Source organism: Thalassophryne amazonica, chromosome 9, assembly GCF_902500255.1.
Source record: "Thalassophryne amazonica chromosome 9, fThaAma1.1, whole genome shotgun sequence".
NCBI lineage: Eukaryota > Metazoa > Chordata > Actinopteri > Batrachoidiformes > Batrachoididae > Thalassophryne > Thalassophryne amazonica.
Window position 1 is genome coordinate 105,263,563 of NC_047111.1, and position 14,369 is coordinate 105,277,931.

General features: G+C 41.9%; 1 protein-coding gene across 3 annotated transcripts in view; it reads right to left on the minus strand.

Moving 5' to 3' along the window:
• Positions 1-10,021: 10,021 nt before the first annotated feature.
• Positions 10,022-14,369, minus strand: part of LOC117517749 (protein turtle homolog B-like) — a 394,390-nt gene continuing 390,042 nt past the window's right edge. For 2 of the 3 annotated variants that reach the window (XM_034178899.1, XM_034178897.1), the window contains 2 exons: positions 12,530-12,657; positions 10,022-10,318 (listed from right to left, as the gene is read on the minus strand). In XM_034178899.1, coding sequence (XP_034034790.1) covers positions 10,104-10,318; positions 12,530-12,657 — 343 coding nt within the window. In that variant the 3' untranslated portion in view covers positions 10,022-10,103. Of the gene's footprint in view, positions 10,319-12,525; positions 12,658-14,369 lie in introns of those variants that run through there. The other variant, XM_034178898.1, reaches the window with a different exon arrangement.

A 14,369-nucleotide genomic window follows, 5' to 3' on the forward strand; every position in this document is an offset into this window, starting at 1 on the left:
CCATATTACCCCATTAGAGCGCTTCGCTCTCAGACTGCGGGCTTACTTGTAGTTCCTAGGGTTTGTAAGAGTAGAATGGGAGGCAGAGCCTTCAGCTTTCAGGCTCCTCTCCTGTGGAACCAGCTCCCAATTCAGATCAGGGAGACAGATACCCTCTCTACTTTTAAGATTAGGCTTAAAACTTTCCTTTTCGCTAAGGCTTATAGTTAGGGCTGGATCGGGTGACCCTGGACCATCCCTTGGTTATGTTGCTTTAGACGTAGACTGTGTTTCATAATTATTGTATGGCCTTGCCTTGCAATGTGGAGCGCCTTGGGGCAACTGTTTGTTGTGATTTGGCGCTATACAAGAAAAAAGTTGATTGATTGATTGATTATGCAAACCGATTGTTTCAGCAGCTGTCCGAGTGGCTGGTCTCAGACGATCTTGGAGGTGAACATGCTGGATATGGAGGTCCTGGGCTGGTGTGGTTACACGTGGTCTGCGGTTGTGAGGCTGGTTGGATGCACTGCCAAATTCTCTGAAACGCCTTTGGAGACGGCTTATGGTAGAGAAATGAACATTCAATACACGAGCAACAGCTCTGGTTGACATTCCTGCTGTCAGCATACCAATTGCACACTCAAATCTTGCGACATCTGTGGCATTGTGCTGTGTGATAAAACTGCACCTTTCAGAGTGGCCTTTTATTGTGGGCAGTCTAAGGCACACCTGTGCACTAATCATGGTGTCTAATCAGCATCTTGATATGGCACACCTGTGAGGTGGGATGAATTATCTCAGCAAAGGAGAAGTGCTCACTATCACAGATTTAGACTGGTTTGTGAACAATATTTGAGGGAAATGGTGATATTGTGTATGTGGAAAAAGTTTTAGATCTTTGGGTTCATCTCATACAAAATGGGAGCAAAACCAAAAGTGTTGTGTTTATATTTTTGTTGAGTATATATATATATATATATATATATATATATATATATATATATATATATAAAATACACACACACACATCTTACAGGTGTTGTACACCCAGACAGTGATTTTCTAGTGTGTGTGTGTTTGAATGAGTGTATGTGACCATTGTTAATGGCCCCTTCCCAGATAACACCGCGTTGGGCGAAAGAAGCAGAAACCGGAAGAAAATCAGCGAACAAAAAAACAAAATGGGGAAATGAAAAACATTCCCATGCTGTCGGGAGGGACACACGGTTGGACAAGTGTGCACGATACTGCGGCGACAGTTTCGTGCATGGTTGTGTTTGCACACATGAACACAGTATGAGCATGTGGGAAGTCGCATACACAGCAGCGGAGAAAAAAAACACCACCATTTCTAATACTTAATTCCTGTTATAAAGAGCGGGCTTAGCCTCCGCCAAGACTTACACCAGGAAATAATGAAATGACGTAGATTACTGTTCTCCCTTATATGTTTTACATGAATTACCTGATGCGCTCGTCTCATGAAGAGCCAGCCGGCTCCTGTCTCATGAAGAGCTGGCTCTCGCATTATGAACACATGAGCCAGCATGGCGTGTCCAGCGCGCAGTGATTCGCCGGTGACTGTGTTGCAGATGTGATCTGTGTTTTAATTATTACAATATGAGGAAATCCTGCAGTTACATGCGCCTCGCGGTGGCATCCAGCGTTGCAGTGCGCTGACGTGGCAATCAGCTGACAGGCGACATGTTTTAAAATTTATTTTAGGACAGCATGCTGACGCCCGCGCTTCATGGTGAAGTTATGCAACATCATATTCTACAAGCCACTACAAGTGTTCTCCAGCTGTGATGTGTAAGCACAGATATCTGAACAGCTGCAGGTCACAGGGACATGTCCACCTTTGTCTGCGGACCTCGTCAGCTCACAGAAAAAAGGCTCACTTCCTGTTTCTTTGTTCTGTCATTTTAATTTTCTGTATATTATTTTTTGTCCTGCATCTGTCTGATGTCTGTGTTTTTAATTTAACACTTTGTGTGCATGGTTAGTTCCAGCTGACAGTTGGTGGTCAGCTGACAGGTGCGTATGTCCACAGCAAAGCGTATGAGCAAAGCGATCACACATGAAGGAGTTCATGCCTTTACCCATATTTGTTTTATTTAATCTCCACTCTTTCTGTTTGTCCTGTAAACTACAATTTACATGGTGGAAGTGACATCAGCCTGCCCGGCCAACTCATTAATTTCACACCGTACCGCCCGCTCAAACACTGGCCGGCCTTCATGAGGGCATGAACGCCTGCCCACACATGTGCATTGCATGTTCACCAGGTGAGTTGACACAGCGGTCAGCTGTTCCAGCAGTGCACTGTGCTGGTCAGCGGCCGGATCCCGGGACCCTCAGCCACAGCTGATAATGTTGGATTCATGGTGTGTGTGTGTGTTGGGGAGACGACACACTCCATAAGCCATTTGTGTGTGTGTGTGTGGGGGGGGGGGGGTTACGCTTGGTTACGCCACACTCGTTGCAGTTAGACAATTTTTCACAGACAGCTTGAATGTGGTCGTCTGCACTCTACTCTCATGTCAGGAGCGCAAATAGCCCCGCCTTTTCTAAGTGCCCAGCAAGAGGTGTTGGACATTTGTGTGTGGCACCTGGAATTTGGCTGACACCTGCTGAGAGAGGGGTCGAATGGGCACTCCCAGGGCACTCGCTGTCTGTCGGCCGCTGGTGTGCACAAATGGTTGTGGCGACAGCTGTATGAGGAGTTTGAGGCAGCTCTGATTATTCACGAGTGGCATGCAATTCCTCCTTCAATCATGTTATGTGTGAAGGGGTCCTAAGGACTGACACAAACCTTAAGTGGATACAAGTATGTAAGTATACACAAGTAGCAGACTATATGCATCAAAGTAGGCCAAATATGTCAAAATAGCATCACTATTCAGTGTACAAGTGATGGGAATAGACCAACTGGGATGTTATTGTCTGTCTGTCTGTCTGTCTGTCTATCTATGTATCTATCTATCTATCTATCTATCTATCTATCTATCTATCTATCTATCTATCTATCTATCTATCTATCTATCTATCTATCTATCTATCTATCTATCTATCTATCTATCTATCTATCTATCTATCTATCTATCTATCTATCTATCTATCTATCTATCTATCTATCTATCTATCTATCTATCTATCTATCTATCTATCTATCTATCTATCTATCTATCTATCTATCTATCTATCTATCTATCTATCTATCTGACGCTTGTCAAGTTTATTCAAATCTAACGGACCAGTTGTCACCTGCCTTGATCAAAATGTTGGCTCTGGCAAGGAATACATATCCTTAATTTGGGGGTCAAATCTGAAAACAGACAACTCCAATATCTTTTCAAGATTTTGGTCAAATGGACAGGAATGGAGATGGCACTTAAGAGAGTGTACACCTCGATTCTAAGCTTTATTCTCTGAATAGTCTTGTTAGTGTTTCAAAAATGTATACACAAATTTCAAAGCCACTTTGTCAAGATGGAGGATGTGAGTTCAGCAAAAGTTGCTAAAACCTTTAACCAAATCCAGACGCAGATCCAGAATTATTTTAGGCATTACTGCAGTTTTGAGATACACTGGCTTGCCAAATTTTCATAAATAAATAAGCCCCACATTTAAAAGATTCAACATGCCCAAATTTGCAAAAAACTAGAATGCACATCCTTTTTAGTTAAGGCCCAACAAGCCGTCACATCATGAGAGCAGATACCTATGAATGTACAAAAAAGAAGGGAAAAAATATTCTCTCAAAATTTAAAGGTACAGGTATACTCTTGGTAAGAAACCACCCTTTCACAAAGTTTCACAAAAATACATTTGTGAATTTTGGAGTAATCCTGAGACTAAACTAATCCACAGAGAGATATGACCAAGAATAGTAGGTCAAACAAATTGTTTCCTATGATACATGTAGAAATTTTCCTCACTCCTTTCACACTAGTAAAACTATAACTCAAATGTGATCAGTGAAATTTAGAGGTACAGAATTCTTGAAAATCAGATACTGAAGTATCTAATTTTCCACATATTTACTGTAGAAATGTAGCTGCTTTACCAAACAACAACAAAAATGTTGCTGTATACTGTAAATGTGGCGTATTTCAGAAGACTATGTTGGAGTTGAAGCTTTGATATTTGCTGTGCTAAAAAATCACAACAAAATATAACACAAAGAAATACACAAAATTCATTATCATTTATAGCATCCCTATGAGCAATATAACTTGATACATGAAGAGGGATGTAACTGATGTTTCATCAGGAGAGCAAAACGTTAACAATGAGTGAAAAGACCTTTTATAGAAAGTGAGCACCGTTTGAACAAAGCTGAAAAAGTAAGAAAGGCCTGTACTGTTACATTTATACATCTTACAACATGTGTGTGGTGTGTGTTATAGTTGACTTTCTAACATGTGTTCCAATACATATTTTGATGTTTGTAATATCCACATTTGTTTATCACATGGGTAAATTAGATAATCAGAATCACTGTCTTTTTAATAAAATTCAGTCAGACGGAAACAAAAGTTACTGTTATTGTACCAAACTGAGCCAAACATGTCTGGCTTCATTTTTATGTTTCCTTCAATGCCCCATGACACTAATCTTTGACTCATGGAATGGCAGTGTGTGTGTGTGCGTGTATATATATATATATATATATATATATATATATATATATATATACACACACACAAACACACAAAAACACACACCCCTACTCACCCGCACACACACTCATGTGCGTGAGACCAAAATCAACAAAAATGCCATTGATATTGAGTGTTTCGTGTATTAAGAAGATGCCTAAAACAATAAATAAAATAAAATAAAATTAGATATGAGTGTAGCAAGAATCCAATCAGAATCTTCATTCAGGCAAAAACAAACAAAACTTCAGTATAGTATACTATGGCACAAAAATCCTATCCTCTGTTAAGCACAGTTATTAGAAACAGTTTTGGCTTAAAGTTTATTTTCTGAAATGTTTGAAACTGTCAACATAATGAACACAAGTAAACTGACAAGATTTTGCTCCAGTGCAAATCGTTTTGAGACATGAAGAGCTAAAGAGTGTTTGGAGCAAATCAGTTACTTCTGTCAAAATCTGTAACTAATTACTGGCGAAACTGATAGCATTCTTTACAGCTTTGCCACCAAGTTCCATCGGGAATCTGACCATCAAATTCAAGTGTTATTCTCAAATTATCTAACAGCCAATTCTAGAAATGGCAATCACCACATTACTGCTTTCAAATTGTAATCGGACAGGCTGAAAACAATTACAATCTGCGTTACCTCCTTTTCAGACATGCTATAACATAACAGGCTTCATCTTGCACTTAAATCTATTCATCTATTAATGCTCACTTGTTAATTAAGATGGATGTTTGGTTTTATTTTTTCATGAAGTTGCATCTTCCAATCTTTGGCACAGATAGGAGGTGGTATGTTATATTTTTGTGTTAGATAATGTATTGGCCATTTCAAATTTTGCACAACATTCAAATGTCTTTAACTGATGCTCACTGCTCTGCATCTCTGCATCTGCCACTTCTAGACTGACATGTGATGAACGTAGAATATAAACACTTCGTAGTGCGGTTTTTGTACAGTCACACAGAGATGTTGTGTGGATGCATCTGACAATCTTACACTTTGTACATACAGTTACTGTCTGATCTGATCTGTGTAAGAAATATGACAAAAATGTTTAAAAATAAACTGTGCCAAGATGGCTTAAAGTGCATGTCTAAGGGCCCCTTCACACATCACATGAAAAACACAGAAACCGGAAGAACAAAACATGAAATGGGGAACCACGAACCATCGTGTGTGTGCACGAACACGGTGCAAGCAGCTGGGACGTGTTGCACCACATCGCACCGCTGAGAAAACCACACACACGCCATGTGTTGGGGGTGAAGCACGCAAAACACATGCACACGTGCTGTGGGGGGAGCCGACACTCTGGCACACGTGTACTTGGCAATTCCACAGTTGTGGGGGCATTGAGACAAATTTCACACCCAGCTGGAAAGTGGTCACCTGCTCACTGTTTTCATGCTAACAGTCTAAATGGCTGCACATTTCCTAATTGCTCTGCGAGCAGTATTAAGGTGCACTGACACAAGCATGCCTATGGCTCACGCGTAGCATGAACTGTGTCGTGACGATCCCACCCACTGTGTTCACAGCTGGACGCCGTTCTTTGTTCTACCGACTGCCATGCACTTTGCACTGGATGCTGCGTATATAAAATAATTATTTCGTGGTGGATTAATCATTTTTTTCTGCAAAGGTCCAAGTCATGCAATGCGATGTGATGGACGCGAATGAAGCGATTTTAGCGATTGGCGCGTTTGTGGCGCGATATCATGTTGCATCGCCCTATTCCCCAAGTTGAAAAATCTGAACGTTTTTGTCTTGTCGCGTCGCGATGACCAATCAGGGACTGGATATGTAGTGAAGTGGAGATGTCTGGAGTTTATACTTGATGAAGACATGTCCTTGATGAAGACATGCACTTTATACATGCTTCCCTTAGGCAGTATTATCAGACAGCATTGCTTAAATTTTCAATGTTACGCAGATGATACCCAGCTTTATCTATCCATGAAGCCAGAGGACACACACCAATTAGCTAAACTGCGGGATTGTCTTACAGACATAAAGGCATGGATGACCTCTAATTTCCTGCTTTTAAACTCAGATAAAACTGAAGTTATTGTACTTGGCCCCACAAATCTTAGAAACATGGTGTCTAACCAGATCCTTACTCTGGATGGCATTACCCTGACCTCTAGTAATACTGTGAGAAATCTTGGAGTCATTTTTGATCAGGATATGTCATTCAATGCGCATATTAAACAAATATGTAGGACTGCTTTTTTGCATTTACGCAATATCTCTAAAATTAGAAAGGTCTTGCCTCAGAGTGATGCTGAAAAACTAATTCATGCATTTATTTCCTCTAGGCTGGACTACTGTAATTCATTATTATCAGGTTGTCCTAAAGGTTCCCTGAAAAGCCTTCAGTTAATTAAAAATGCTGCAGCTAGAGTACTAACAGGGACTAGAAGGAGAGAGCATATCTCACCCATATTGGCCTCTCTTTATTGGCTTCCTGTTAATTCTAGAATAGAATTTAAAATTCTTCTTCTTACTTATAAGGTTTTGAATAATCAGGTCCCATCTTATCTTAGGGACCTCATAGTACCATATCACCCCAATAGAGCGCTTCGCTCTCAGACTGCAGGCTTACTTGTAGTTCCTAGGGTTTGTAAGAGTAGAATGGGAGGCAGAGCCTTCAGCTTTCAGGCTCCTCTCCTGTGGAACCAGCTCCCAATTCAGATCAGGGAGACAGACACCCTCTCTACTTTTAAGATTAGGCTTAAAACTTTCCTTTTTGCTAAAGCTTATAGTTAGGGCTGGATCAGGTCACCCTGAACCATCCCTTAGTTATGCTGCTATAGACTTAGACTGCTGGGGGGTTCCCATGATGCACTGAGTTTTTCTTTCTCTTTTTGCTCTGTATGCACCACTCTGCATTTAATCATTAGTGATTGATCTCTGCTCCCCTCCACAGCATGTCTTTTTCCTGGTTCTCTCCCTCAGCCCCAACCAGTACCAGCAGAAGACTGCCCCTCCCTGAGCCTGGTTCTGCTGGAGGTTTCTTCCTGTTAAAAGGGAGTTTTTCCTTTCCACTGTCGCCAAGTGCTTGCTCACAGGGGGTCGTTTTGACCGTTGGGGTTTTTCCGTAATTATTGTATGGCTTTGCCTTATAATATAAAGCGCCTTGAGGCAACTGTTTGTTGTGATTTGGCGCTATATAAATAAAATTGATTTGATTTGATTTGATCTGTCTCTGGCAGCCAGCCTGTGAGCAAGACTTATGTCCCGTTTGTCCTTTATTTCACAATTATGACAGAGTTTGAGGGGACAGCGAGCAGCAGCACCGCAGCAGCACCGCAGCAGCCAGTTTTTTTTTTCACATGCGCGCGCGAATGATTCGTCCATTAAGATTAATTTATTTATTAACTACACAGATGTATAATAAAACAAATGGTGACTGGTTTATAACACAATTATGACAGAATCTGAGGGGAGAGCGAGCAGCAGCCCCGCCACGGCAGCCAGTATTTTTCTTTTAAATTGTTCATATGTGCGTGCGCGAATGGGACAGGAGGTCCTCAAACTGGGTCCTGGAGAGGCGGAAGTACCACTGAAAGCGGCCGTCATCCAGATGCAGCTCCTGCAGCAAATAATGAAACTCCCCGAATTGGGAACATCTCATGAGGATGTTATGAACCCAGGGACGGCGCTGCTGGTGACGTTTGTCAGATTTCCACAACAAATAGAGCACAGCAACTTGCTCCACGTGATCAAGGTCCGCCATCTTGACTTGATGGCGAGCAGAATGGAAGCTCCTCCTATTTGATGACACAGTGGGGTGAATTTTCACAGCAAAAGCAGAGCAACACACCGGGCGATGGTGCCGCGTCCATCGCCAGGCGAGGGATGCGAATCTGTGGCGTTGCATGTCGTCCGGTGTGAACGCGGCATAAGGCATGCTCATGTCAGTGCACCTTTAGATGTTTGTGTGTGTCATCTAGAATTGGGTGAAAACCTACTGCGAGAGGGATCGAATGGGCTCTCACAGGGCACACTGTGTCTTTCTGCCGCTTGTGTGTGCAAATAGTTGTAGACAGGTGTACGAGGCATTGGAGGCAGCTCCGATTTTTCACGACTGGCATGCAATTCCTCCGTCCTGCGCTAGCTGACTTCAATCGTGTCATGTGTGAAGGGGCCTTAAAGGATGCTCAAGAGTTTGTTTGGAGGGAAAATATCATAGATCGAGTGTGTGATTGGCAGATTATTATTCCCCCCTAACAACACACCTGGAACTTGGTTATTTAAAATAGGGCAATTAAAACAATATGTGATTATCAAATGTCTTTGCATCCATGATCAGTTTGTTTTACAATATAAAAACTACATCTTAGTAAAGATAGACTGTTTAACATAAAGTAAAAGCAAAAAGCATAATAAAGTCAAAACTAAAAAGAAGAAAGCTAGTTTATTTTGCTGGCTGAGTTTGGTGGTTGTGTGATCTCGTGTCCTGTGCTCTGAGGTACATTTGTAGGAAGTGAGTACACCCTTATTTGTGAGGCGAGTTCGTCAGCAAGTAAGACATTGCTGGCGGCGTGGATCTGGTTGAACGTACTGTAAACAGAGACCTGCAGGGCTGTTTGGGGATTGGCTCAGCAAAAGAAACATGACCCAGAGTTGTAAAAATCTTTCAAATTAAAATGAGTAACACTGGAGTTTTAAAATAGGGAATTTGAAAAGAAATTATGAAGTACTGCAACTTTTTGATGAGCTTGTTTTGCACTGGAGTAAAACTGGAAACCCCCTAGCATCTATAGGTTTGATCTGTACTGGTAATTAACTCAGTTTTAAGCATACGTTTGACATTTTTAGGTCTGTGGACGCCTCAATCAAAAGCTGTACAAATCATCACATTTTCAGATTGGTGGCGAAGGATTTGGACTCTAGTCTGTGATGTGTTTCCAGTTTGCCTTTGGAGTTGTTCATTTATAAACATTTGTGATGAGCACTGTGTGTGTATATACATACATACATACATATATATATATATATATATATATATATATACACACACACACATATACATATATATATGTGTGTGTGTGTGTGTGTGTGGAGAGAGAGAGGAGAGAGAAATATTCATCTTTACTGTTGTACGTATTGTTACTGAAACTCGTTTGGTGAAAAAAAGTTTTGATTCTGAAAGAGTTATTGTGACTTCTGTCACAGCCATGATCTCACTTCTAATTCTACAGAGTACATTTGCATGTATCACAGATTAGTCAGTTTTATCAACACTTCACTTGAGATTTGATACATGGCAGCTTGGCGTGACAAAGTGTGTAAGCATAACAAATCTAAATGCTGAAATTAATGCTTATCCCCATTTACAGATCATTTGCTAACATCTTACATTCTTCTTTCCCCCAGCTGGGATGTAGTGGTATTTTAGGACTGGGCATATTGCATGAATGTGACCTTGTCCTGAAGTGCTTTCAGAGGAAGGTGGCATGGTCTGGATCTACATTATCCATGCTAGCCAGGATAGCCTTCTGGTCCTCCCGTAGTGGCCGGCGGTACAGCAGAGCAGAAAAGCGTGTATATGGATCATGGAGAATAGGCCGCTTCTTCTTCTTGCGGAGGTAGAGAGCTTCTTCTGGCTGGAGTACCTGAGAGGTGTAGGCCTGCTGGGTCTGAGAGGTGGAGACACCTGAAAGCAGCAAAAACAAATGTATGTATCTATAAGCTGCAGGTGTCCACGTTGAAAACATAAGATATAAGATAAGATATTTACACAGAAAGATTTTTTTAAACTTCATACACAAACACGTACCGTAAATGCTTTTTTCCCCAAAGGTAGAACATGCAGTTATTGACGAGCACGGAATAACAGTGTCGTGCAGTGTCTCCGCTCCACACGGAGGCAAAACTGAGTAATTTAACATAATTTTATTTTCTTTGTGGATCATGGGATAATTTCATTGCATGCAGACAGAATCGCCCGATGCCTGTGGTAATTGAGACGTTAATGACTGAGGCGCTGCTGCGCTGTGACTCTTTCAACTTGCCGCAAACAGCGGACCGTGGGGGGGAAAGGATCGAGGCTCTGCTGACAGCACCACAGACACCTAACCATAGGATTACACCCGTAGCAGAGTGACCCGGTCTTGCATCGGCCTGGACAGGCACACCAAGCTCTGCAAATTAGCCACCTGATGGATGACCTCCTGTGCAGAAAAAGTGATCTGACAGAGGGAAATGCAGTCACAGGACCATTCTTCAGCCATGAGAAGGAATTAAAGGATTTACAGATGTCACTTTCCAAAATCAGGAGGCTTTATGTGGATAATTTTGCTTCAGGATGTGATGAATCCCACTGAAATTAACAGGCAAGACTTTATATTTACTCCGTCTCTGAATTTACTCGGCATGAGGACCGCAGCTTTCAGCCAATCAATAGACAGCATTAAGGGCCCCTTCACACATAGCACAAAAGATGCAGAAACGGGAAGAAAGTCCGTGAACCAAACACGAAATGGGGAACCACGAACCATTGTGTGCGTGCACGAACACAGTGCAAACAGCTGGAATGTGTTGCATCACATTGCGCCGCTGATGTGGAGAAAAATAAAATAAAAACCAGCTCTATAATTAGCGAATATCTCTTGGCTGATATAAATAATAAATAAAAGGGGACGCAATACAGAACCCTGCGGTTAAATTACCGTGGTTAATTAAAAAAAATAAATGCCACTCACGGGATTCGAACCTGCAATTTACAAAAGCTCTGACTAACAGACAGAAACTTTAGCACTGCGCTACAATCACTCTCTTATAACAGGAGTGTAAAATGGCTAAAATCAACAAGGAGATAAACGTATTTAAAAAAAGAGAGAAAAAAGTGCCGTAATAACTGACAAAACGGCGTTCGTTATTTCATATTTTTGGTGATACGTGACTGAAAATGGTGTATTTGTGGCACTGTTTGCTTGTCATATTGTCATAGTCCTGCAGCACGCATATTCTGCCGGACACGCGTGTCGGGCCGAACACGCGTGACATTCAGAATGCCTGCTGTGTGATCTGACAGTCCGTTTCACATGGAGCAGCCTGCCGATGTGCGCTGTGTGCGGCCACTGCTGCCTGGCTGTGTGCGCTCAGACGTGGCTGTCTGGCCCCCCATATCATGCAAGTGTGCTCTGTCACCCCACGCCACACGTGAGTGTGCGTGTGTGTGTGTGTGTGTGTTGCTGCTTTTGCAACAGCACACTCGTGGGGGCACTAAGACAAATTTCACTGCCAGCTCGAAAGTGATCATCTGCTCACTATTTTCATGCTGACATGAACGGCACAACATTTTATAAGTGCCCAGTGAGCGGTGTTGGATGCTCGTGTGTGATACTTGGAATTTGGTCGACACCTGCCGCGAGAGGGATCGAATGGGCTCTCACAGGGCTCTCACAGGGCACTCTCTCTTTCGGCTGCTGATATACGCCAATAGTTGTAGCTGTAGTTGTAACAGGTGTATGAGGCAGTAGAGGCGGCTCCGATTTTTCACGACTGGCATGTACTTCCTCCTTCATGCGCTAGTCAGCTTCAATCATGTTATGTGTGAAGGGGCCCTAATGGCCATATTTCCACTTATGAGTAAATTGCAAGAAAGCCTATAAAAATCCATAAATTCGACACATCGTTTAAGGCGCAGTGTTCAAAGTATATAAAAAAGTAGCGGCTTATAGTCTGGAAATTATGGTAGGCCAAAGTCTGAGGATATGAAGCCAAACACAGCGGCAGTGGACAAGTTCTGGGACTGCTGGATACAGGTTGTTGTTGACCATAGTATTGGAATGAATGATTTAAATATCTCAGCCTTAGTAGAGTAAATTTTATAAGACAAATAAAACCAAATGATTCTTCACACCTGCTTTCTTTCTTGTCTTGGAGTTACTGTTGTTCACCATCATCTTCTTGGTCTTTTTAATACGTTGGTATCTCAGTGCTTCAATCCTCTCAGACCCTGAAAGGACACTCGGCGCACCTCGATGTTTTCTGTTTAAGAACAAAACAGAGAGGAGGGGGGGAAAAACAGGTAACTCCAGGCCACACACAATCAGTGAAGTGCTTAGCATTCTGCCTTGTGGAGTGCCACCCACACAATCAGAAATGCACAGTTTCAAAGCAGTGCTGCTCGTGCTAAGCAAGAGGTGCACCACACTGGCAAAGTAGTGATGTGAGCAGTAACACGCATACTCTGAAATCCAGCAAATTAGGCTTTCAAAGGTTTGAACAACAAACCTCTTTCTACAAAATTACTTCATAAATCCAGCTAGTATATTAAAATGTCTGGGATTCTGCAGCTTGATATTTCATTGGCCTTTAGGGGCATCAAAAAGATTTTTGTTGTTACAGTTTTAGCGAAAGAAATGTATCAATTCCTGATATATCCAGTCACATATGTTGTAGGCTACTAAAGTTACTGCTATTGATTCCATATAGCAAAGGTCTAGAATGAAAGGGGGAATTGTTAAAACACAAAGCTAGATTTTATGACTGATGACAAGCTTTCATATATTTCTTCGCAAGACTGCAACTATAGACCTCCCTCCCTTTCACTGAGGCACTTATAGCTTGGCAGCCCACAGACGTCTGCCACAAACACACACTTGCTTCTCTCAAGGAACAGAAAACAATTAGCAATACAGAGAAGCCATCTTCCCACCGTGGCTGCAGAGAAAAACTGAAGGTCATTAGTAGAGGGGAGGAATCACGGCTGAGCAACAAAGCATCATCATGTGTTTTTATAGACATGGATACTGTCTACAATGGGCTTCACCATGCTGACAGGGGGAGAGATGGCGGGAGGGGAAAATGACTACTCGGGAACAGTCACATAATGAGAAATAAGCCAAAGAAAAGCGAAGCACTAGGACGACAAATGTCACAAGAATTTATCCCTATAATTGTTTCTTTTTTTAAACGGAAGAGCAATATTTAGCAATGGCATGCATGGCAGTTTGCACATGAACACGACTTTAAAGGGGAATACATTCAATCACACTTCATAGGGCAGTTTACGCAAACAATGGGGTCCACAACACCCCCTCAGCATGCCCTCCAACAGCATGCCCTTAGCAAAATCTTTGTTCCTTTAGGATTAAAAAAAAGAAGTGCAAAAGCTGTTTTGGCATGACACTTGCTTCACATGGCAGTGAGAACTGTTCTGCAGTCCAAACGTACAAGTGCAATTGTCTACTAGTGCTTACAGTATGGTCATGCTATATACAGATGCTTTAAAAGGGGATTCAGGACCATGTGTCCACCAAGACAGGTACAAGTTTTTAAGTAATCAGATGTAGACAGACACTTGTGGGGTGGAAATCTGCTGCTTATTTTTGCATTTTTTTCCCTTTGTTTTTTAAATACCTCCTAAACTGGTGCTCTGAGAACAAAACACATGCTAAGCTTAAAGCACTGCCAGGAACATGCAGCAGACATTTCTATGTCATTGTTAACGAAGAAGCAATACAAACTCCACCAAACTGAAAAGCACGGCTCCAAGTGGACACATGGCCTAAGGTGACTTCATAATAATGTCAATCTTGCAAAATATTTCTTGGAGATAAAAGGTCCAAAATAAATTTCAATTGGTGCCGTGTGATACAAGCATCTGTAAAATATATACAGCATTATGTGTCACGCTTGAGAAGAGTGCTAAAAGTGATTTTACAAAGTGACAGTTTGGAAACTAGTAGCTGAGTCCA